Source organism: Dendropsophus ebraccatus, chromosome 2 (genome assembly GCF_027789765.1).
Source record: "Dendropsophus ebraccatus isolate aDenEbr1 chromosome 2, aDenEbr1.pat, whole genome shotgun sequence".
Classification (NCBI taxonomy): Eukaryota; Metazoa; Chordata; class Amphibia; order Anura; family Hylidae; genus Dendropsophus; species Dendropsophus ebraccatus.
The window spans coordinates 216714552-216740766 of NC_091455.1; the positions used below are offsets into that span (position 1 = coordinate 216714552).

The 26215-nt window shown below is 48.6% G+C and overlaps 1 protein-coding gene across 1 annotated transcript in view; it reads right to left on the reverse strand.

Annotated features, from left to right (window-relative positions):
* Window positions 1–6671: 6671 nt before the first annotated feature.
* Window positions 6672–26215, reverse strand: part of C1QL3 (complement C1q like 3) — a 74164-nt gene continuing 54620 nt past the window's right edge. Inside the window, exon 2 of the mRNA XM_069959541.1 lies at window positions 6672–7432. Within this exon, the coding sequence (XP_069815642.1) occupies window positions 7253–7432 (180 nt within the window). The 3' untranslated portion in view covers window positions 6672–7252. The remainder of the gene's footprint in view (window positions 7433–26215) is intronic.

The following is a 26215-nucleotide window of genomic DNA, read 5'->3' on the forward strand; positions in this document are numbered from 1 at the left end:
CCCCCCCTTCCCTACACACAGTATATATATATATATATATATATATATATATATTCTCTTTCTTGTGATGTTTTCTTATTCTTCAGTTTTCTCTTTTTTCTCCATTTTATAAACAAAACCTAATAATAATAATAATAATAATATTAATAATAATAAATGACGGAAGCAAAAATCCTCTAAATAACTAAGAGTAAAGGTTTCAGTGTTTATATATAGAATGGGTGACGTCCGCGTTTCTTTCACAATAGTCGGAATGAATAGACTGGGGGACGCAGCGCTGATCCCGGCCGCTCGGTATAATAATAATACTGCACAAGTTGTAGAAAGTAAAGTGATTCCAATTAGATGCCGCCCCTCCGGAACAATCCGCTGTCCCTGTAATATTGATGATGCTTGTAATTATCCCGCTGTTCTGTAATTAATGTCTGAGATGGAACGCGGCCGTGTACAGGACTCTCCGCCACCGACCCAGGACACTGACTATTAATTACAGACTGTGGACTACACGAGGCATAGTATAGGCTGTATATACCATGCACAGGGGTGGGGGTATAGGCTGTATATACCATGCTGTGCTGCACAGGGGTGGGGGTATAGGCTGTATATACCATGCACAGGGGTGGGGGTATAGGCTGTATATACCATGCTGTGCTGCACAGGGGTGGGGGTATAGGCTGTATATACCATGCTGTGCTGCACAGGGGTGGGGGTATAGGCTGTATATACCATGCTGTTCTTCACAGGGGTGGGGGTATAGGCTGTATATACTATGCTGTGCTGCACAGGGGTGGGGGTATAGGCTGTATATACCATGCTGTGCTGCACAGGGGTGGGGGTATAGGCTGTATATACCATGCTGTTCTTCACAGGGGTGGGGGTATAGGCTGTATATACTATGCTGTGCTGCACAGGGGTGGGGGTATAGGCTGTATATACCATGCTGTGCTGCACAGGGGTGGGGGTATAGGCTGTATATACCATGCTGTGATGCACAGGGGCGGGGGTATAGGCTGTATATACCATGCACAGGGGTGGGGGTATAGGCTGTATATACCATGCACAGGGGTGGGGGTATAGGCTGTATATACCATGCACAGGGGCGGGGGTATAGGCTGTATATACCATGCTGTGCTGCACAGGGGTGGGGGTATAGGCTGTATATACCATGCTGTGCTGCACAGGGGTGGGGGTATAGGCTGTATATACGATGGAATGTAGGAGCAAGAGGAAGGCAACAGTCAGCAAGTCCTGGTGCCTTAACATATTTATAGTATTCAAACTATTCACTGCCCAGTGATATTATAACCAATCCCATAACTAGAATTATACTTACCTGGCCTGCTCCCCTGCGGCTGCCAAGTTTCTATACTTACCCAGCCAGTGCCCAGCCTATACCCCCTCCCCTATGCAACCTGCTCCCCTGCCATGCTTCTGTACTCGCCTGGCCTGCTCCCCTGCTGCCATGTTTCTGTACTCGCCTGGCCTGCTCCCCTGTCGCTGCCATGTTTCTGTACTCGCCTGGCCTGCTCCCCTGCTGCTGCCATGTTTCTGTACTCGCCTGGCCTGCTCCCCTGCCGCTGCCATGTTTCTGTACTCGCCTGGCCTGCTCCCCTGCCGCTGCCATGTTTCTGTATTCGCCTGGCCTGCTCCCCTGCCGCTGCCATGTTTCTGTACTTGCCTGGCCTGCTCCCCTGCTGCTGCCATGTTTCTGTACTCGCCTGGCCTGCTCCCCTGCTGCTGCCATGTTTCTGTACTCGCCTGGCCTGCTCCCCTGCTTCTGCCATGTTTCTGTACTCGCCTGGCCTGCTCCCCTGCTGCTGCCATGTTTCTGTACTCGCCTGCCCTGCTCCCCTGCTTCTACCATGCTTCTGTACTCGCCTGGCCTGCTCCCCTGCTGCTGCCATGTTTCTGTATTCGCCTGGCCTGCTCCCCTGCTTCTACCATGCTTCTGTACTCGCCTGGCCTCCTCCCCTGTTGCTGCCATGTTTCTGTACTCGCCTGGCCTGCTCCCCTGCCGCTGCCATGTTTCTGTACTCGCCTGGCCTCCTCCCCTGTTGCTGCCATGTTTCTGTACTCGCCTGGCCTGCTCCCCTGCTGCTGCCATGTTTCTGTACTCGCCTGGCCTCCTCCCCTGTTGCTGCCATGTTTCTGTACTCGCCTGGCCTGCTCCCCTGCTGCTGCCATGTTTCTTTACTTGCCTGGCCTGCTCCCCTGCTTCTGCCATGTTTCTGTACTCGCCTGGCCTGCTCCCCTGCTGCTGCCATGTTTCTGTACTCGCCTGGCCTGCTCCACTGCTGCCATGTTTCTGTACTCGCCTGGCCTGCTCCCCTGCTCCCATGTTTCTGTACTCGCCTGGCCTGCTCCCCTGCTGCTGCCATGTTTCTGTACTCGCCTGGCCTGCTCCCCTGCTGCTGCCATGTTTCTGTATTCGCCTGGCCTGCTCCCCTGCTGCTGCCATGTTTCTGTACTCGCCTGGCCTGCTCCCCTGCTTCTGCCATGTTTCTGTACTCGCCTGGCCTGCTCCCCTGTTGCTGCCATGTTTCTGTACTCGCCTGGCCTGCTCCCCTGCTGCTGCCATGTTTCTGTACTCGCCTGGCCTCCTCCCCTGTTGCTGCCATGTTTCTGTACTCGCCTGGCCTGCTCCCCTGCTTCTGCCATGTTTCTGTATTCGCCTGGCCTGCTCCCCTGCTTCTGCCATGTTTCTGTATTCGCCTGGCCTGCTCCCCTGCTTCTGCCATGTTTCTGTATTCGCCTGGCCTGCTCCCCTGCTTCTGCCATGTTTCTGTATTCGCCTGGCCTGCTCCCCTGCTGCTGCCATGTTTCTGTACTCGCCTGGCCTGCTCCCCTGCTGCTGCCATGTTTCTGTACTCGCCTGGCCTGCTCCCCTGCTTCTGCCATGTTTCTGTACTCGCCTGGCCTGCTCCCCTGCTGCCATGTTTCTGTACTCGCCTGGCCTGCTCCCCTGCTGCTGCCATGTTTCTGTACTCGCCTGGCCTGCTCCCCTGCTTCTGCCATGTTTCTGTACTCGCCTGGCCTGCTCCCCTGCTTCTGCCATGTTTCTGTATTCGCCTGGCCTGCTCCCCTGCTTCTGCCATGTTTCTGTACTCGCCTGGCCTCCTCCCCTGTTGCTGCCATGTTTCTGTACTCGCCTGGCCTGCTCCACTGCTGCCATGTTTCTGTACTCGCCTGCCCTGCTCCCCTGCTTCTCCCATGCTTCTGTACTCGCCTGCCCTGCTCCCCTGCTGCTGCCATGTTTCTGTACTCGCCTGGCCTGCTCCCCTGCTGCTGCCATGTTTCTGTACTCGCCTGGCCTGCTCCCCTGCTGCCATGTTTCTGTACTCGCCTGGCCTCCTCCCCTGTTGCTGCCATGTTTCTGTACTCGCCTGGCCTGCTCCACTGCTGCCATGTTTCTGTACTCGCCTGCCCTGCTCCCCTGCTTCTCCCATGCTTCTGTACTCGCCTGCCCTGCTCCCCTGCTGCTGCCATGTTTCTGTACTCGCCTGGCCTGCTCCCCTGCTGCTGCCATGTTTCTGTACTCGCCTGCCCTGCTCCCCTGCTTCTCCCATGCTTCTGTACTCGCCTGCCCTGCTCCCCTGCTGCTGCCATGTTTCTGTACTCGCCTGGCCTGCTCCCCTGCTGCCATGTTTCTGTACTCGCCTGCCCTGCTCCCCTGCTGCTGCCATGTTTCTGTACTCGCCTGGCCTGCTCCCCTGCTGCTGCCATGTTTCTGTACTCGCCTGGCCTGCTCCCCTGCTGCTGCCATGTTTCTGTACTCGCCTGCCCTGCTCCCCTGCTGCTGCCATGCTTCTGTATTCGCCTGGCCTGCTCCCCTGCTTCTGCCATGTTTCTGTATTCGCCTGGCCTGCTCCCTTGCCATGTTTTTAGGGGCCCGCTCTCTGCTGCAGTCCTCTTCTCGGTTCTGGATGTTTCCACCTGCTTTGTGCAATGGCCGACCGGATGGGTAGTTTCTTTCTGCACAAAATGTGTCAGGAACCAGGATAAAGAGGACCGGGCACTCGGGAAAGGGTGAGTGGTGGGTGAGTATGCTACTTTATTACACGTCTAAAGCCGGTTTGCCCAGAAAACCCCTTTTAATGGTGCGTTCACACCTACAGGATCTGCAGCTGATTTTCTGCAGCAGATTTCATTTAAATAACTGAACACAGCATCAAATCTGCTGCAGATCCTGTAGGTGTGAACGCACCCTAAATGTTAAGAAACAAAATCCAAATTAAAGGGGTATCCCATGTCAAGAAAGTTTATTCCTTGTATAATGTAATGTTACACGTCCACTCAGCACCTCAGTAGAGAAAACACCCCTCCCCCCGCCCCCCCCGGCCGTCTGCCTGACCTGAGTGGCACATTACAATGCATAGTGATGCCGAGCGTCACACCTGCCCTCTATATACCTGTGCACATCCTAAAATAAGAGCTGACAGCAGTGCGACATGTGTGACTGCAGCCTATGGGGACCCCTGAGATAGCACGTTAAGTGTTGTCCAATAGGAACCTAATAAAGGAGAACTGCAAATGAGCTCCTATTTATAGTCATGTGACACGAGAAGAAATTACATTCATTTCATTATCTTCACCAGGAAACGTCGCCGCTGCCTCATAGAGATGAGTGAGAGCTGTGGGGGAGGAATCAATAAGGCTTAGATACATCGATTGCATCCTAAGCATAAGGGAGGTGGAGCGGCTGCACAGCGGGCCCTGAGGATCAGCACCAACCCTGAGGATCAGTACAGGCCCTGAGGATCAGCACAAGTCCTGAGGATCAGCACTAAACCTGAGGATCAGTACAGGCCCTGAGGATCAGCACCAAACCTGAGGATCAGTACAGGCCCTGAGGATCAGCACAAGTCCTGAGGATCAGCACAGCCCATGAGGATCAGTACAGGCCCTGAGGAGCCGCACCAACCCTGAGGAGCGGCACAGACCATGAGGAGAGGCACGGGCCCTGAGGATCGGCACGGGCCCTGAGGATCGGCACAGGCCCTGAGAATCGGCACAGCCCCTCAGGATCGGCAACAACTCTGAGGATCAGCACAGCCCCTGAGGAGCCGCACAGGTCCTGAGGATCGGCAACAACTCTGAGGATTAGCACAGGCCCTGAGGATCAGCAAAGGCCTTAAGGAATGGCACCCCATCTGAGGAGCGGCACCCCATCTGAGGAGCGGCCGCCCATCTGAGGATCGGCACAGGCCCTGAGGATTATTAGCATCAGCTCTTAGGATCAGCACAGCCCCTGAGGATCAGCAAAGGCCTTAAGGAATGGCACCCCATCTGAGGAGCGGCACACCTCCTGAGGAGCGGCACACCTCCTGAGGAGCGGCACAGGCCCTGAGGATTATTAGCATCAGCTCTTAGGATCAGCACCGACCCTGAGGATCATTACAAGCCCTGAGGAGCAGCACAGGCTCTCATTATGGCCACAGCGCTAAAAAATAAGCACAGCCCCTGTGGATCAGCACCGACTCTGAGGATCAGCACCGACTCTGAGGATCAGTACAAACCCTGAGGATCAGCACAACCCCTGAGGATCAGCACCTACGCTGAGGATAATTTCCCCAAGTCCTGAGGATCAGCACCGGCCTCTCCCATTACCACTATAAGGGTGAGGCTGTAGTACTGGAGCATGTATGTTATCAGGGAACCCTGGGGATTTTGCCTTTAAGATGAAGTTATCACCTGCCGATCTGTCTCTATAGAGCAGGGAAGACATTGGCAAAAGTCTGGATTAGTTTGGGTGTTTAGATCCCCACCGATCCTTAGAGCAGGGAGAAGCTCAAGGCTGAGTGCTTCTCTCCCTGGCTCCCTGTCTGCAGCTGACAGAAAAGTCAGCGATCCGGGAGTGAAGAGGTCAGCCTCACACAGGGGGGGGCGGGGAGGGTCCCTGACTATTGACGTGTCTCTGTGATAGTAACGATTAAAGGGAATCTGTCAGCTGCAATTCACTTTCCACATTGCTGTCAGTGTTACACAGCTGTTTATTTCAGGGGGACACATGGGGCCAAAGAGGCGTTCCCAAGCTCCGGTGCTGCATGCTGGGATACCTGGAAACCCATTCCTGCTGATGGCCGGTCAGCTGGAATCACAAACCAGGACAGGGATAGAAAGGGGAGCGAGGAGGTATCCAGCTTACTGCACTTTAGGAGCTTGGGAACGCCTCTCTGACACATAGGAGAATAAAGGGGCAGAGGGTCCTTTTACTGATTCTGCATTACGGCCTAGCAATCTCCAGTCTTCCAGTACTTATCAGCTGCTGTATGTGCTGCAGGAAGTGGTGAATTCTCTCCAGTCTGACACAGTGCTCTCTGCTGCCACCTCTGTCGACGTCAGGAACTGTCCAGAGCAGGAGAGGTATTCTGTGGGGATTTTCTGCTGCTGTGGACACTTCCTGACATGGACAGAGGTGGCAGCAGACAGCACTGTTTTAGACACCACTTCCTGCAGGACATACAGCAGCTGATAAGTACTGGAGGACTGGAGATTTTTGAACAGAAGTAAATTACCATTCTATATGACTTTCTGACAACAGTTGATTGTAAGGATTTTTTTTTCCCACCAGAGTTCCCCTTTAAGTGACACCCCTGGGCTCCTGGTCATACATCCTCCCAGTCAGTGGAATCCTGTAGCGGCTATGGAATAAATACAATGTCCTTTCTGAGTATTAAATATAAACTTTATATGAACAAGTGTAGACGCTTCTCATTTCTTCAATATATGCGGTAAAATAAGTGATTAACAGACTATATAGGAGCTTCACAGTTTTCTCTCCCCCTCCCATCATCCGGCTCTCCCGGCATTATCCGTCATCGTAACATCAGAATGGCGGCCGTCCCCATCGCCACAGCACTAATAAGGTCCAAGCGATACACTGGCAGGCAACTCACAAAGTCCAAAGCTGACACATGGCTATAACAGCGAGGATATAGGATATTGATACCATATAGTTTGGGGCTATTTTTTGTCTTCATTATTTTTTGTATATAAAATGGGTATTGTATAGGATTTCATTCACACGGGCACAGACAGGGGATTTTGGCTTTGGTGGTAAGGGGACATCTGTGTAACTGATACGACATATAGGGATATATGGATTATGTATAGCTTGTTGAGGTGTACAGAGGTTAGTCAGGTAGCAGAGGGTCTCCGTACCGAGTCCATGAGTGTCCCTCCAGCACTATAGAGTCTGTAGCCCCCACATCTGGGCTACGGATAGGAAGTCTTTGCCATAGGCGAGGTATCCTCAGTCGGCGTAGATGATAAATCCCGAGAATGTGCTGTATTTGTTATTGTTGCCGCCATGGGCTTTGCCGCCATCCAGTTTTATATATACTTCATCGCCAGGTTCTAGGTGTAGGACCACGCTGTTACTGGCATAGTCATAATTCTGGTCAGCATCCTGTGCGATGGCACTAGCCCGGACCTGTGCGAGAGAAGAACAAGAAGGAGTCAGGAAACCCTCACCGCTAACATTGTATACACATTCCTAAAAAATGGCGCACACCGACTGACAGGAAGCTGCCGGAAACCATCTCTACAGAAACTCAACACTGGTATAAGGGTTTATAGAATGAAGATGAGTAGAAAATATACAGTATATATAGTGTAAACTGAGTTTGATCAAGTGCAGGCTCTGCGGGGGCGGAGCATGGAATAGGATGAATAGGACAGTGTGTTATGCCCCGCCCCCTCGGTCCCAGTAACACACATCATGGCTTCCCAATAACATGCAGATATTAGACCATACAGATTACCAATGAAGGGCAACAGATGACATATAATAATTCCTTGCTACAATTTAAGGAGGGGGTCTTTCCTTCATGGGGACTTGGGAGCTTGTACCCCAAACCCAACTTACCAAATGACTCTATGGAAAAGTCAGAGTATTGGATCCAGTTATCCAGATTGAGCATATGGACATTCATACCCGATCCTTTTATGCCCCATGTGGATAGGCCGCAACCAGAGAAGAGCAGCAGCTTACGCCATACTCCCTAAATAAAAGGCCTGCATGCTCGTCCAAGCTGAGTGCTCGTGTGTATAGAGGAATCACAAGGAATAGCTTATGGGTCACTTTAGTGGAGAGAGCACAGGAGCACACTTTACCTGAATGGGGGAGTTTCCATTCTGACAAAATGGTCGCTGTCATTTCAAACAACTTCCCGTCATGTCATATGTGATTCCTAATAAATTTCTAAATCACTTCATTTACTAAAAGTTACTCCTTACCTATGAAAAACAGACCTAATGTTTTGGCCTCTAGGTGTCTCCCTTCCCTGCAATCTGCTGTCCACTGGTTATTGTCTGGGGAAATCTGTCTCTAGTAACAGCCAGATCAGGACACTACACAGGAAGTGGGGGCGGGGCTTAGCTGTCCCTTGTGTAATTACCTACTGCTGCATGTCCACAGGGCTGCAGTGTAATTTCCCTCCTCTCTTCTTTAGTTGCTTCTCCTCTCTCACCAGTAGCTGTTTGGTGATTAGTATAACCCTTTCCTTGCTGTGATGTTTCTTCTATCTGCTTATATAGCACCTTACAAACCCATCACTGTACTCTGCAAACCATAAGCCGAGCACTGTACCAGCCCAACTCCGTGCACTTTCTCACCAGTATGTCATGGCATAGCAGAGAGGAGTGTGTGCATTGATTGGCCAGAGAAGTAAGGGAAGGGCAGTCATGTGTGTGCACTACTGATACACAGCCCGGCCTGGTCTCACCTCCTGTAATAAATAGCTGTTCATTATATAAGAGACTCTCAGCGGCCACTGTGAAGGGTTAATCTAACAAAATCATGTAGGTTTTTAAAAGGACAGGTACACTTTAAAGATAACAGTCGTTGTGGAACCTATAATGGCGGCCATGTTGGATCTTAAAGAGATTCCTTAGAAATGAGGAAAAGGCTAAGAAGAAGTTTGTTGTAGCTGTGACCAGTACTTGACACTTTGTATAAGAAGCTCCCGGAGTCTTTTCTTGGTGGCGTTTCTTTCTGCTTTCTTACCATGAACATTTAGAGGAATCTCGCACGTCTATACATAAACAAGGCCGGATGGGGGGAGCGCGGCGGCGGCTGGAACGCACATGGAGCAAGTACAGTAATTAGGTTTGTAGAAAGCAAAAATGTGAGAAAAATCCAAACAACACGACCCTTTAATACTAAACTTAGAACTTGTGATAAAAAGTCTTGGGATTCGGAGGCTTTTCAAACGCCGCCTCATGCTGGGAGCGCACTTTAACTTTCCCGGCACAAGTCACAATAATAAGAGGAGAGTTCAGTAAGATGTGCTGCCATCTCCGGCTTTCATCCCTCCCCATGTATCCGGAGTTATCCGCACTGGAATGGAAGACTGCGCTCTGTATCTAGGTCACATTACAGACGTTGCCTTTCATCGCTTCTGTCCGGTATCGGAGCCGCTGTGATCAATATTAAGGGGGAATCTGCTGTGATATCACCAGTGCGAGCGCCTGCACCCGGGGAAGACGCACGTGGGTCTGTGGTGTATACCGGTCTATGGGCATCCATGTCTGCGGCTCCATACTAGAGACCTGGACTGGGACACTACATAGGCAACTGTATAGGTGTTCACCATAACACAATATAGGGACCACACATGCAGCTCTTGTCTCAATGCAATGCATGCACACTGCCTTTAATGAGCAGGCGAGAGGCGGGAGGGCATGCACATTGTATCTAATGAACAGCCAAGAGGTGGGAGGGCATGCACATTGCATCTAATGAGCAGCAGAGAGATGGTAAGGCATGCACATTGCATCTAATGAGCAGCAGAGAGGCGGGAGGGCATGCACATTGCATCTAATGAGCAGCAGAGAGGCGGGAGGGCATGCACATTGTATCTAATGAACAGCCAAGAGGTGGGAGGGCATGCACATTGCATCTAATGAGCAGCAGAGAGATGGTAAGGCATGCACATTGTATCTAATGAGCAGCCGAGAGGTGGGAGGGCATGCCATTGTATCTGATGAGCAGCAGAGAGGCAGGAGGGCATGCACATTGCATCTAATGAGCAGCAGAGAGGCGGGAGGGCATGCACAATGCATCTCATGAGCAGCCGAGAGGCGGGAGGGCATGCACATTGCATCTAATGAGCAGCAGAGAGGCAGGAGGGCATGCACAATGCATCTCATGAGCAGCCGAGAGGCGGGAGGGCATGCACATTGCATCTAATGAGCAGCCGAGAGGCAGGAGGGCATGCACATTGCATCTAATGAGCAGCCGAGAGGCAGGAGGGCATGCACATTGCATCTAATGAGCAGCCGAGAGGCAGGAGGGCATGCACATTGCATCTAATAAGAAGCAGAGAGGCAGGAGGGCATGCACATTGCATCTAATGAGCAGCCGAGAGGCAGGAGGGCATGCACATTGTATCTAATAAGCAGCAGAGAGGCAGGAGGGCATGCACAATGCATCTAATGAGCAGCCGAGAGGCGGGAGGGCATGCACAATGCATCTAATGAGCAGCTGAGAGGCGGGAGGGCATGCAATTTGCATCTAATAAGCAGCAGAGAGGCGGGAGGGCATGCACATTGCATCTAATGAGCAGCAGAGAGGCGGGAGGGCATGCACATTGCATCTAATGAGCAGCAGAGAGGCGGGAGGGCATGCACATTGTATCTGATGAGCAGCCGAGAGGCGGGAGGGCATGCACATTGTATCTAATGAGCAGCAGAGAGGAGCAGGGGCGTACCTAGAAACGACTGGGTCCCATAGCATACTTTTTGGCATGGCGGCCGAGCACAGAGACTATGACTGTTAAATAACTTCATATAAAGAGAGGTGGTAGAACGTCCCTGATATAATTAGTGACGAGGGAACATGTTCGTAAATGTTCGTAAATGTTCGTACAAACATGACGCCAATTGTTCATGTTCGCTGATCACAAACAATTTTTCCGATGATCGGAATGGTTATTACAATCATGTTTTAACATATTCGAACTTGTGAACGTTTATCTCACAATAAACGCAACTGCGTAATTTACGGTTTGTACCTGATAAACTGTACGCGTGTGCGTAGACCAAAACATACGCTTCTACTGTACCTTGGTTATTTGTTTGTGAATGTTCGGCGAACACGAACTGATCACAATAATTTTTTTTATGTTCGTGTTTGGGATCTAAACCGAACATCGGGATGTTCATTCATTCAGTTATAATAAAGGCCCATTATGGTGCTGCACCCTATACCCACTGGAGGATCCTCTGAGACCATGGACGGCCAGTCCGTTGTGTAGTGCCCAGCCGTAAGGGTACCTGTGATCATGGATATTTGCTACTTTGTTTAGTATGTAATGTGTCTTATTGTTATGGTCACTGTAATTCCCATGTACCTGCACTACACCATACTCTGAAGGGGTTAATATAAAGCCAAGCTATGGCACAGGAAGCTTAGAAGCTGGGAGTTTTCCACTGTCGCTGTGAGATAGTCTGCAGAGCTGGGTTCTTGGAGGAAAAAAACCCAGACATGTTGACCTTTTCAATGTTGTTTATACCTAGAAAATTGTTTTGTCATTCCCATAGACCTGTATGGAAACTCAATACAAGTCTATGGCAGACTAAAGTTGAAACATTGTATGTGTTAGGGCTGTGCTTCTCCATCCCCTCTAGAGAGCGGCGACACGTGGTGACACATCGGCAGTGTCTGGGGACCGAGCACTGACCCCACTCTGACCTCGGACCCTACAAGCGCCCCCAGTGTCCTCCTCCTTCCTTCTTATTCCCGAGGAAGGGGCGTGCACATCGACAAAACTTTAATAGTTGAAACTAGTTTTTCTAACAATTTTTCTTCTGGTCTCGTGTTAACAGAGAGCAGTGCATGCTGGGAGCTCCAGTGAGGGGGATATAGATAGAGCTCAGCTGTTATGTGATCTGTCTGACAGCAGGGGGGGAGAAGCAGATGGCTCCAAGGACGACCAGCCGAATTCTGAAAGCGCCAATGAATAAGAATGGCGGAAATGTCAGAGAAATAGATCCAAAAGAGCAAAGACCCTGCAGGACGACTCCATTCTCAGTCACATATAGATCCAAATGGAAATTTACTTAAAGGGGATTTCCAAAGAAAACTTCCAAACCCCATTGGGGTTCGGGGGCTAGGGATAGGTCTGTGCTCTATACACTGCTCAGCGCACACAGGGAATGCTGGGAAATAGAGGGTCAGCATGAGGAGGAGACAACAATGTGGGATAAAGTCTGGCCAAGTACTTACCTTTCCCCCGTGCCTGTCATTCACCACGTGACCGGTCCCAGGACCCCCACAGAGAGGCAAATTCCCCTGAGTTGTGATGATGTCATGACTTTGGGGGAAATGCCGATCCCGGCTGATGGACAGGCCGCTCAGCCAATCGGTGACTGCATCCCACTTCTCACTGATCATTTTTTATTTCCCATTGGGGTGCACCGCGCCTTACCATCCCCATCAGAGAGCACTTTGACAGTGTCTTGGGGCCCAGCATTGGGGCATCTTCAACCCCGGACACTGCAAATGTTTCAACTTTAGTCTGCCATAGACTTGTATTGAGTTTCCATACAGGTCTATGGGATGACAAATCTGTTTTTTAGACATAAAGAACATTGAAAAGGTCAACATGTCTGTTGTTTTTTCCCTATAAAAGCTCTGCAGACTATCTCACAACAACAGTGGAAAACTCCCAGCTTCTAAGCTTCCTGTGCCATAGCTTGGCTTTATATTAACCCCTTCAGAGTATGGTGCACATACATGGAAATTACAGTTATCATAACAAAGACACATTACATACCAAACATAGTGCAATACTACAACACAGTGCAAGTGTGCCGGACACAACAACACAGTGCAAGTGTGCCGGACACAACAACACAGTGCAAGTGTGCCAAACAGAACAACACAGCGCAAGTGTGCCCAACAGACCAACACAGGGCAAGTGTGCCCGACAACAACATCGCAAGTGTGCCCAACAGAACAACACAGCGCAAGTGTGCCCAACAGACCAACACAGGGCAAGTGTGCCCAACAGAACGACACAGTGCAAGTGTGCCCGACAAAACGACATCGCAAGTGTGCCCGACAGAACAACACAGTGCAAGTGTGCCCGACAGAACAACATCGCAAGTGTGCCCAACAGACCAACACAGGGCAAGTGTGCCCAACAGACCAACACAGGGCAAGTGTGCCCAACAGAACGACACAGTGCAAGTGTGCCTGACAAAACGACATCGCAAGTGTGCCCGACAGAACAACACAGTGCAAGTGTGCCCGACAGAACAACATCGCAAGTGTGCCCAACAGAACAACACAGTGCAAGTGTGCCCGACAGAACGACACAGTACAAGTGTGCCCAAAAGAACAACACAGTACAAGTGTGCCCGACAGAACAACACAGTACAAGTGTGCCCGACAGAACAACACTGCAAGTGTGCCTAACAGAAAGACACAGTACAAGTGTGCCCGACAGAACAACATCGCAAGTGTGCCCAACAGAAAGACACAGTACAAGTGTGCCCGACAGAACAACACAGTGCAAGTGTGCCTAACAGAAAGACACAGTGCAAGTGTGCCCAACAGAAAGACACAGTGCAAGTGTGCCCAACAGAACAACACAGTGCAAGTGTGCCCGACAGAACAACACAGTGCAAGTGTGCCCGACAGAACAACACAGTACAAGTGTGCCCGACAGAACAACACAGTGCAAGTGTGCCCGACAGAACAACACAGTGCAAGTGTGCCCTATATTAAAAATCAACACCAGAGTGTCTGTATATGAATTGATCAAGCCATATTGCCCCGTGTACCACCGCGCAGGTCCTCTGGTCCACACGGGTCCCTACGCTAACTCCACACCGTGTCGGTCAGCGACCGCCAACCCCGCAAAGCGTGCACGTGCAGGGAAGGGAGGCCATGGAACGGCCCTGCAACCCCAATGTCACAGGACCAAAATTAGCAGGATATGTCTGTGCTCACATGTCTGGACCCTATGTCTTCCCCATTCTGTGAGAGCAGCAATGGTAAGTGTAATACCATATCCATACTTGTGTCGTTTGGGGGCAGCCTTCCCCGCCGGTGGTGCTGGCTGGGTTTTGGTGGGGCTTTTTGGGTCTGGTCCTGTGACATTGGGGTTGCAGGGCCGTTCCATGGCCTCCCTTCCCTGCATGTGCACGCTTTGCGGGGTTGGCGGTCGCTGACCGACACGGTGTGGAGTTAGCGTAGGGACCCGTGTGGACCAGAGGACCTGCGCGGTGGTACACGGGGCAATATGGCTTGATCAATTCATATACAGACACTCTGGTGTTGATTTTTAATATAGGCCTAGCGGCATTAGTATCAGCCATAGATGGGATGTGCAGCCGTTCCACTCTCTCCAGTTCGTGTTTCAAAGTGCAAGTGTGCCCAACAGAACAGCACAGTACCAGTGTGCCTGACAGAACAACACAGTACAAGTGTGCAACACAGAACGACACAGTACAAGTGTGCCCAACAGAATAGCACAGGGCAAGTGTGCCCGACAGGACAACGCAGTACAAGTGTGCCCGACACGACAACGCAGTACAAGTGTGCCCGACACGACAACGCAGTACAAGTGTGCCCGACACGACAACACAGTACAAGTGTGCCCGACACGACAACGCAGTACAAGTGTGCCCGACACGACAACGCAGTACAAGTGTGCCCGACACGACAACGCAGTACAAGTGTTCCCGACACAACAACGCAGTACAAGTGTGCCCGACACAACAACACAGCGCACAGTAACCCTTGAAAGTACAATACAGTGAGATGGTGATGGCCGTCCTTTATAGGGAATGTCTATAATCACATGTATCCTTACTGCTGGGCACCACATCCATCCTCTATAGTTACCACGGCTGACTTCCCAGCGTGCTCTGCTCTCTCCTCCTTTCATAGATATTTCCATCCAAACATCCATAATTTGTCTTTCCTCTGAGTGTATGTGCGGACGTGTCGTCTCACCACTCCCGGCCGCCGCTGCTGTTATCCGGTAATGATCATGTAACGCGGCGGCGGTGAGCGCGGTATACGCTGCACTGTTACACGGAGCTTTCTTACAGATAGTTTATATAGTTTATATATTACCAATTCTGCTCTTCATGGAAAATAATGGAAATTGGGAGAAGCGAATTCAGGAACCTATTTACACTAAGGGAAGAAAAGTAGTAATTTTACAGCATATGAGGTGATGAGAGCGCGGGGCGAGGGCGGCGGAGACCAGCGGGAATGAGCGGAGCGCCCCCCACCCCGGCCAGGACAAACAACTGACTGTGGATATCCTGACAGCTCTGCATTATATGGGAAATCACTGAGTGTGTAACCCCTTAAAGGGTTTTCTGGTGGGAGATAAATATATATTTTTACATTTCTTAAAAAAAAAACTTTACCTTGGGGAAGATGTCTGTGTCAGGATCAGCAGAGGTCATGTCATCCCTTAAAGGGGTAGTTCAGGAAAAAAATTCTTTCAAATCAGCTGGTGCCAGAAATCTATAATTTACTTCTATTAAAAAACCTCAAGCCAGTACTTATCAGCTGCTGTATATCCTGCAGGAAGTAGTGTATTCTCTCCAGTCTGACACAGTGCTCTCTGCTGCCACCTCTGTCCATGTCAGGAACTGTCCAGAGCAGGAGAGGTTTTCTATGGGGATTTGCTGCTGCTCTGGACAGTTCCTGACATGGACAGAGGTGGCATGGTTGTTGGTGCCAGAAGGGCTGGTCTGAGTATTTCAGAAACTGCTGATCTACTGGGATTTTCACGCACAACCATCTCTAGGGTTTACAGAGAATGGTCCGAAAAAAAAAAACCATCCAGTGAGCGGCCGTTCTGTGGGCGGAAATGCCTTGTTGATGCCAGAGGTCAGAGGAGAATGGGCAGAGTGGTTCCAGCTGATAGAAAGGCAACAGTGACTCAAATAGCCAACCGTTACAGCCAAGGTAGGCCGAAGAGCATCTCTGAACGCACAGTACGGCCAACTTTGAGGCAGATGGGCTACAGCAGCAGAAGACCACACCGGGGGCCACTCCGCTCAGCTAAGAACAGGAAACTGAGGCTACAATTTGCACAAGCTCATCGAAATTGGACAGTAGAAGATTGGAAAAACGTTGCCTGGTCTGATGAGTCTCGATTTCTGCTGCGACATTCGGATGGTAGGGTCAGAATTTGGCGTCAACAACATGAAAGCATGGATCCATCCTGCCTTGTATCAACGGTTCAGGCTGGTGGTGGTGGTGCCATGGTGTGGGGAATATTTTCTTGGCACTCTTTGGGCCCCTTGGTACCAATTGAGCATGGTTGCAACGCCACAGCCTACCTGAGTATTGTTGCTGACCATGTCCATCCCTTTATGACCACAATGGACCCAACATCTGATGGCGACTTTCAGAAGGATAATGCGCCATGTCATAAAGCTAGAATCATCTCAGACTGGTTTCTTGAACATGACAATGAGGTCACTGTACTCCAATGGCCTCCACAGTCACCAGATCTCATCCAATAGAGCATCTTTGGGATGTGGTGGAACGGGAGATTGGCATCATGGATGTGCAGCCGACAAATCTGCGGCAACTGTGTGATGTCATCATGTCACTATGGACCAAAATCTCTGAGGAAGCTTCCAGCACCTTGTTGTATCTATGCCACCAAGAATTGGGGCAAAAGGGGGTCCGACCCGTTACTAGCATGGTGTACCTAATAAAGTGGCCGGTGAGTTTATATATACAGCAAGGGCTGCACAGACATCACTTACGATAGATAAATATATATACACTCACCGGCCACTTTATTAGGTACCACCAGGAAGAAATCACCTTTCTTCCCCATACTGATGCTCGGTTTGAACTGCAGGAGATTGTCTCGACCATGTCTACATGCCTAAATGCACTGAGTTGCCGCCATGTGATTGGCTGATTAGAAATTAAGTGGTAACGTGCAGTTGGACAGGTGTACCTAATAAAGTGGCCGGTGAGTGTATACAGCAAGGGCTGCACAGACACAAACACACAGCAAGGAATGCACAGACATCGCTAACAATTATATATATATATATATATATATATATACAGCAAGGGCTGCACAGACACAAACACACAGCAAGGAATGCACAGACATCGCTAACAATTATATATATATATATATACAGCAAGGGCTGCACAGACATTGTTAATGATATATAGATAGATAGATAGATAGATAGATATAGACACACAGCAAGGGCTGCACAGACATCGCTTACTATATATATACAGCAGGGGCTGCACGGACATTGCTAACAATATATAAACAGCAAGGGCTGCACAGACATCACTAACTATATATATACAGCAAGGGCTGCATGGACATCACTTGCGATATATATTTACAGCAAGTGCTGCACGAACATTGCTAATGGTATATACAGCAAGGGTTGCACGGACATTGCTAACGATATATACTGTATATAGCCCTTGCAGCTTGATTATCCATGTAATAGGATCAGTAAGCGAGCGCTGATCTAGCAGATCAGTGCTCGCTTACATTAGTGATCATGCCGTGTAATGCGGCCCTAACCACCTGGATCAGGGATGTCAAACTCCGGCCCTCCAGCTGGTACAAAACTACAACTCCCATCATACCTGGTCAGCGGAAGCTTTAGATTATGGGTGTCCAGGCATGATGGGAATTGTAGTTTTGTACCAGCTGGAGAGTTTGACTTCCCTGATCTAGATGCTGTGATCTCTATAAGATATTGAGAATGTGAGCAATCTATTGTAGTCCTTTAAGAAGTCCATAGAATGTTTTGTGAACCTGATCGTCCAGCATTTCACTCCCGACGGCTGAAGAAGAAGTTGGAAGCTGCCACAAGGTGTTCTGGAAAACATGGATTTCACCGGACTCCCTAGGGCGGCATCCAACTTCTCCAATCTCCACTCCACACTATCGATGACCAGTGACGACACCGACACGGCAAGATCCATATACAGCACTGATCTCTATGAGAGATCAGTGCTCTATAAATAGAAGTCCCCCAGGGAGACTTCTAGTTAAAGTTAAAAAAAAGTAAAAATGTTTTTTTTTATTAATAAAAGCCCCCTCCCCTAATAAAAGTCCAAATGACCCCCCTTTTCCCATTTAATATAAACAAATAAACAAACATTTTTGTTATCGCTGTGTGCGTAGTCACCTGAACTATTAATATATCACATTTCTGATGTCGCACGGTAAAAGGTGCAAAATTGCGCATTTTTGGTTGCATCAAATCCAGAAAAAATGTAATAAAAAGCGATCAAGAAGTCACATATACGCAAACAAGGTACCGATAGAAAGTACAGATCATGGCGCAAAAAATGACACCTCACACAGCCCCATTAGACCAAAGGATAAAAGCGTCATAAGGATGGGAATAGAGCAATTTTAAACAAATTTAGTTTTCTTAAAAGGTTTTAATTTTTTAAAAGCCGTCAGATAAAATAAAAGTTATACAAGTTACATATCATTGTAATCGTACTGATGTGAGGAACATAGATAACATGTCAGTTTTACTAAAGGGCAAATGGGGTAAATACAAAACTCCCTGAAATGAAAACAAATTCCTTTTGTTTTTCGATTTGACAGCGCAAATAATTTTTTCTCCGGTTTCGCAGCATATTTTTTGGGAAAATAAAGTCTGTCATCACAAAGTACAATTGGTGTCGCAAAAAATAAGGGCTCATATGGGTCTCTAAAAAAATGCAAGCGCCATGCCCTTTTAAACATAAAGTGGAAAAAGTAAAAGCGCCAAACCGAAAATTGGCTTTGGCCTTAAGGGGTTAAGGACAAAGAAATATATATATAAAAAAAAACAACTAAATAAGAGAAAAGCCAGAATGAAGCGGCGGGATGTCTGAGGATGTCGGCATTAATTCACACATTTCCATCTCCAGAGCTGAAATCTTCTCCAGTCACACGAGAAGCGGGCAGAGAAATGGGGATAGAACGGCAACAGCGTATAGTGTATACAACGAGCCGGGGTGTCTCCTGGTATCCCGGGCTACAATATTATATCTACCCAGCAGGGACCCGACTAATACTGGTGTATACAGCGAGCCGGGGTGTCACCTGGAATCCCGGGCTACAATATTATATCTACCCAGGGACCCGACTAATACTGGTGTATACAGCGAGCCGGGGTGTCACCTGGAATCCAGGAATACAATATTATATATACCCAGGGACCCGACTAATACTGGTGTATACAGCGAGCCGGGGTGTCTCCTGGTATCTCGGGCTACAATATTATATCTACCCAGGGACCCGACTAATACTGGTGTATACAGCGAGCCGGGGTGTCACCTGGAATCCCGGGCTACAATATTATATCTACCCAGGGACCCGACTAATACTGGTGTATACAGCGAGCCGGGGTGTCACCTGGAATCCCGGGCTACAATATTATATCTACCCAGGGACCCGACTAATACTGGTGTATACAGCGAGCCGGGGTGTCACCTGGAATCCCGGGCTACAATATTATATCTACCCAGGGACCCGACTAATACTGGTGTATACAGCGAGCCGGGGTGTCACCTGGAATCCCGGGCTACAATATTATATCTACCCAGGGACCCGACTAATACTGGTGTATACAGCGAGCCGGGGTGTCACCTGGTATCTCGGGCTACAATATTATATCTACCCAGGGCCATGACAAATACTGGTGTATACAGCGAGCCGGGGTGTCACCTGGTATCCCGGGCTACAACATTATATCTACCCAGGGACCCGACTAATACTGGTGTATACAGCGAGCCGGGGTGTCATCTGGAATCCTGGAATACAATATTATATCTACCCAGGGACCCGACTAATACTGGTGTATACAGCGAGCCGGGGTGTCACCTGGTATCCCGGGCTACAACATTATATCTACCCAGGGACCCGACTAATACTGGTGTATACAGCGAGCCGGGGTGTCATCTGGAATCCTGGAATACAATATTATATCTACCCAGGGACCCGACTAATACTGGTGTATACAGCGAGCCGGGGTGTCACCTGGAATCCAGGAATACAATATTATATCTACCCAGGGACCCGACTAATACTGGTGTATACAGCGAGCCGGGGTGTCACCTGGAATCCCGGGCTACAATATTATATCTACCCAGGGACCCGACTAATACTGGTGTATACAGCGAGCTGGGGTGTCACCTGGAATCCCGGGCTACAATATTATATCTACCCAGGGACCCGACTAATACTGGTGTATACAGCGAGCTGGGGTGTCACCTGGTATCTCGGGCTACAATATTATATCTACCCAGGGACCCGACTAATACTGGTGTATACAGCGAGCCGGGGTGTCTCCTGGTATCTCGGGCTACAATATTATATCTACCCAGGGACCCGACTAATACTGGTGTATACAGCGAGCCGGGGTGTCACCTGGTATCCTGGGCTACAATATTATATCTACCCAGGGACCCGACTAATACTGGTGTATACAGCGAGCCGGGGTGTCACCTGGTATCTCGGGCTACAATATTATATCTACCCAGGGCCATGACTAATACTGGTGTATACAGCGAGCCGCGGTGTCACCTGGAATCCCGGGCTACAATATTATATCTACCCAGGGACCCGACTAATACTGGTGTATACAGTGAGCCGGGGTGTCTCCTGGTATCCCGGGCTACAATATTATATCTACCCAGCAGGGACCCGACTAATACTGGTGTATACAGCGAGCCGGGGTGTCACCTGGTATCCTGGGCTACAATATTATATCTACCCAGGGACCCGACTAATACTGGTGTATACAGCGAGCTGGGGTGTCACCTGGTATCTCGGGCTACAATATTATATCTACCCAGGGACCCGACTAATACTGGTGTATTCAGCGAGCCTGGGTGTCACCTGGTATCCCGGGCTACAATATTATATCTACCCAGGGACCCGACTAATACTGGTGTATATAGCGAGCCGGGGTGTCACCTGGAATCCTGGAATACAATATTATATCTACCCAGGGACCCGACTAATACTGGTGTATACAGCGAGCCGGGGTGTCACCTGGAATCTCGGGCTACAATATTATATCTACCCAGGGACCCGACTAATACTGGTGTATACAGCGAGCCGGGGTGTCACCTGGAATCTCGGGCTACAATATTATATCTACCCAGGGACCCGACTAATACTGGTGTATACAGCGAGCCGGGGTGTCACCTGGAATCTCGGGCTACAATATTATATCTACCCAGGGCCATGACTAATACTGGTGTATACAGCGAGCCGGGGTGTCTCCTGGTATCTCGGGCTACAATATTATATCTACCCAGGGACCCGACTAATACTGGTGTATACAGCGAGCCGGGGTGTCACCTGGTATCCCGGGCTACAATATTATATCTACCCAGGGACCCGACTAATACTGGTGTATACAGCGAGCCGGGGTGTCACCTGGAATCCAGGAATACAATATTATATCTACCCAGGGACCCGACTAATACTGGTGTATACAGCGAGCCGGGGTGTCACCTGGAATCCAGGAATACAATATTATATCTACCCAGGGACCCGACTAATACTGGTGTATACAGCGAGCCGGGGTGTCATCTGGAATCCCGGGCTACAATATTATATCTACCCAGGGACCCGACTAATACTGGTGTATACAGCGAGCCAGGGTGTCATCTGGAATCCTAGAATACAATATTATATCTACCCAGGGACCCGACTAATACTGGTGTATACAGCGAGCCGGGGTGTCATCTGGAATCCCGGGCTACAATATTATATCTACCCAGGAACCAGACTAATACTGGTGTATACAGCGAGCCAGGGTGTCATCTGGAATCCCGGAATACAATATTATATCTACCCAGGGACCCGACTAATACTGGTGTATACAGCGAGCCGGGGTGTCACCTGGAATCCCGGGCTACAATATTATATCTACCCAGGAACCAGACTAATACTGGTGTATACAGCGAGCCAGGGTGTCACCTGGAATCCTAGAATACAATATTATATCTACCCAGGGACCCGACTAATACTGGTGTATACAGTGAGCCAGGGTGTCACCTGGAATACCGGAATACAATATTATATCTACCCAGGGACCCGACTAATACTGGTGTATACAGCGAGCCGGGGTGTCACCTGGAATCCCGGGCTACAATATTATATCTACCCAGGGACCCGACTAATACTGGTGTATACAGCGAGTCGGGGTGTCACCTGGAATCCAGGAATACAATATTATATCTACCCAGGGACCCGACTAATACTGGTGTATACAGCGAGCCGGGGTGTCATCTGGAATCTCGGGCTACAATATTATATCTACCCAGGGACCCGACTAATACTGGTGTATACAGCGAGCCGGGGTGTCTCCTGGTATCTCGGGCTACAATATTATATCTACCCAGGGACCCGACTAATACTGGTGTATACAGCGAGCCGGGGTGTCACCTGGAATCCTGGAATACAATATTATATCTACCCAGGGACCCGACTAATACTGGTGTATACAGCGAGCCGGGGTGTCTCCTGGTATCTCGGGCTACAATATTATATCTACCCAGGGACCCAACTAATACTGGTGTATACAGCGAGCCGGGGTGTCTCCTGGTATCTCGGGCTACAATATTATATCTACCCAGGGACCCGACTAATACTGGTGTATACAGCGAGCCGGGGTGTCACCTGGAATCCCGGGCTACAATATTATATCTACCCAGGGACCAGACTAATACTGGTGTATACAGCGAGCCGGGGTGTCACCTGGAATCTCGGGCTACAATATTATATCTACCCAGGGACCCGACTAATACTGGTGTATACAGCGAGCCGGGGTGTCATCTGGAATCCTAGAATACAATATTATATCTACCCAGGGACCCGACTAATACTGGTGTATACAGCGAGCCGGGGTGTCATCTGGAATCCCGGGCTACAATATTATATCTACCCAGGGACCCGACTAATACTGGTGTATACAGCGAGCCGGGGTGTCACCTGGTATCTGGGGCTACAATATTATATCTACCCAGGGACCCGACTAATACTGGTGTATACAGCGAGCCGGGGTGTCACCTGGTATCTCGGGCTACAATATTATATCTACCCAGGAACCAGACTAATACTGGTGTATACAGCGAGCCGGGGTGTCACCTGGAATACCGGGCTACAATATTATATCTACCCAGGGACCCGACTAATACTGGTGTATACAGCGAGCCGGGGTGTCTCCTGGTATCTCGGGCTACAATATTATATCTACCCAGGGACCCGACTAATACTGGTGTATACAGCGAGCCGGGGTGTCTCCTGGTATCTTGGGCTACAATATTATATCTACCCAGGGACCCGACTAATACTGGTGTATACAGCGAGCCGGGGTGTCACCTGGAATCCCGGGCTACAATATTATATCTACCCAGGGACCCGACTAATACTGGTGTATACAGCGAGCCGGGGTATCACCTGGAATCCCGGGCTACAATATTATATCTACCCAGGGACCCGACTAATACTGGTGTATACAGCGAGCCGGGGTATCACCTGGAATCCTGGAATACAATATTATATCTACCCAGGGACCCGACTAATACTGGTGTATACAGCGAGCCGGGGTGTCATCTGGAATCCCAGGCTACAATATTATATCTACCCAGGGACCCGACTAATACTGGTGTATACAGCGAGCCGGGGTGTCACCTGGAATCCAGGAATACAATATTATATCTACCCAGGGACCCGACTAATACTGGTGTATACAGCGAGCCGGGGTGTCATCTGGAATACAATATTATATCTACCCAGGGACCCGACTAATACTGGTGTATACAGCGAGCCGGGGTGTCACCTGGAATCCCGGGCTACAATATTATATCTACCCAGCAGGGACCCGACTAATACTGGTGTATAGGAGCAATGGGACCCCTCCTGCACCCCATATAGCTATCCCTACAGACCTCACCCAGACATCACTATAGACTGTATCCCACCAATGGCGGACGGCCGTCAGCTCACATTACATTCATTCATCTTTTTTCTTCTTTTGTGCTGATCTACCATATAATGTGCTGGTCCTATATACAGCCAGAGGCGGAGCTATAGGGGTCGCAGTGGTCGCCGTGGCCCCCCCACCACTTCCTGTCACTCTGCAGTACTCCCGAATCAGCTGTCATAGTGGCAGCTGGTTGGAAGAACTGCAGTGAGCTGCTCTATTCTTCTATTGAGTTGGATCAAATCAGTGATACAAGTGAATCCGGCCGTTTTTATCACCGTGTGAGAGAGGAAACTGCACGGCCCCCCCAAACCCCCACCCCCCAAAGTATCTAGAAACTCCCAGCACTGCAAGCAGCGCCCCCTGTACAGTCTGGTGACAGTATTACAGCTCAGGCTGCTCAGCTTGGTAGGCCCACTCACATTGTTTCGGTGGACACTCACAGCTGCCCCCAGTCTCCCAGGATGAGGGGGAGGGGCGGGGGTCCTGCACTGTGCACCATGGACTGCTGAGCTGTGACTACTGTGGAGCACATGTGAAGCACTGGTAACCTTCTCACTCCTATTAACCCTCTCACTCCACCATTGCTGCTTAGCTGACATGAACCATCATTCAGGAGCCTGAAAAGTTGGGTCACAACGAGAGCTGCACTTTGCATCATAACAAGTGTCACCCAGCTTTCTCAGGATCCTGTATGGCAGTAAGCAGTATGCAACCTATTGCTCCCCAGCTGTGATGAGATTACAGCTCTCAGGGCATCCTGGGAATTGTAGTTTGAACACAACTCTGGGGTCAAAGGTTGTAGACTTCAACTTTATAGTTCTAATAATTATTAGATGAGAGACACACAACTTTCCCAGACTCCTGAACACTATAGTTGCTTGGTTATGCAGTGGTTAACCCCTTACTCCAATGCACTTGTCATAAACTACCATTCAGGAGTCTGGAAAGTTGGGTGAGACACTAGATCAGAGCTGTACTGTGATCATTACAGGTGGGATACAGCTTTCCCAGAGTGCTATAAATAGTACATATAGTACAGTATGCCATAAATAGTACATATAGTACAGTATACCATAAATAGTACCTATAGTACAGTATGCCATAAATAGTACATATAGTACAGTATGCCATAAATAGTACATATAGTACAGTATGCCATAAATAGTACATATAGTACAGTATACCATAAATAGTACATATAGTACAGTATGCCATAAATAGTACATATAGTACAGTATACCATAAATAGTACATATAGTACAGTATGCCATAAATAGTACATATAGTACAGTATGCCATAAATAGTACATATAGTACAGTATACCATAAATAGTACATATAGTACAGTATTCCATAAATAGTACATATAGTACATATAGTACAGTATGCCATAAATAGTACATATAGTACAGTATACCATAATAGTACATATAGTACATATAGTACAGTATGCCATAAATAGTACATATAGTACAGTATACCATAAATAGTACATATAGTACATATAGTACAGTATGCCATAAATAGTACATATAGTACATATAGTACAGTATACCATAAATAGTACATATAGTACAGTATGCCATAAATAGTACCTATAGTACAGTATGCCATAAATAGTACATATAGTACATATAGTACAGTATGCCATAAATAGTACATATAGTACAGTATACCATAAATAGTACATATAGTACAGTATGCCATAAATAGTACATATAGTACATATAGTACAGTATACCATAAATAGTACATATAGTACAGTATACCATAAATAGTACATATAGTACATATAGTACAGTATACCATAAATAATACATATAGTACAGTATACCATAAATAGTACATATAGTACAGTATACCATAAATAGTACATATAGTACATATAGTACAGTATGCCATAAATAGTACATATAGTACATATAGTACAGTATGCCATATATAGTACATATAGTACAGTATACAATAAATAGTACATATAGTACAGTATACCATAAATAGTACATATAGTACATATAGTACAGTATGCCATAAATAGTACATATAGTACAGTATGCCATAAATAGTACACATAGTACATATAGTACAGTATGCCATAAATAGTACATATAGTACAGTATTCCATATATAGTACATATAGTACAGTATGCCATAAATAGTACATATAGTACGGTATGCCATAAATAGTACATATAGTACATATAGTACAGTATGCCATAATAGTACATATAGTACA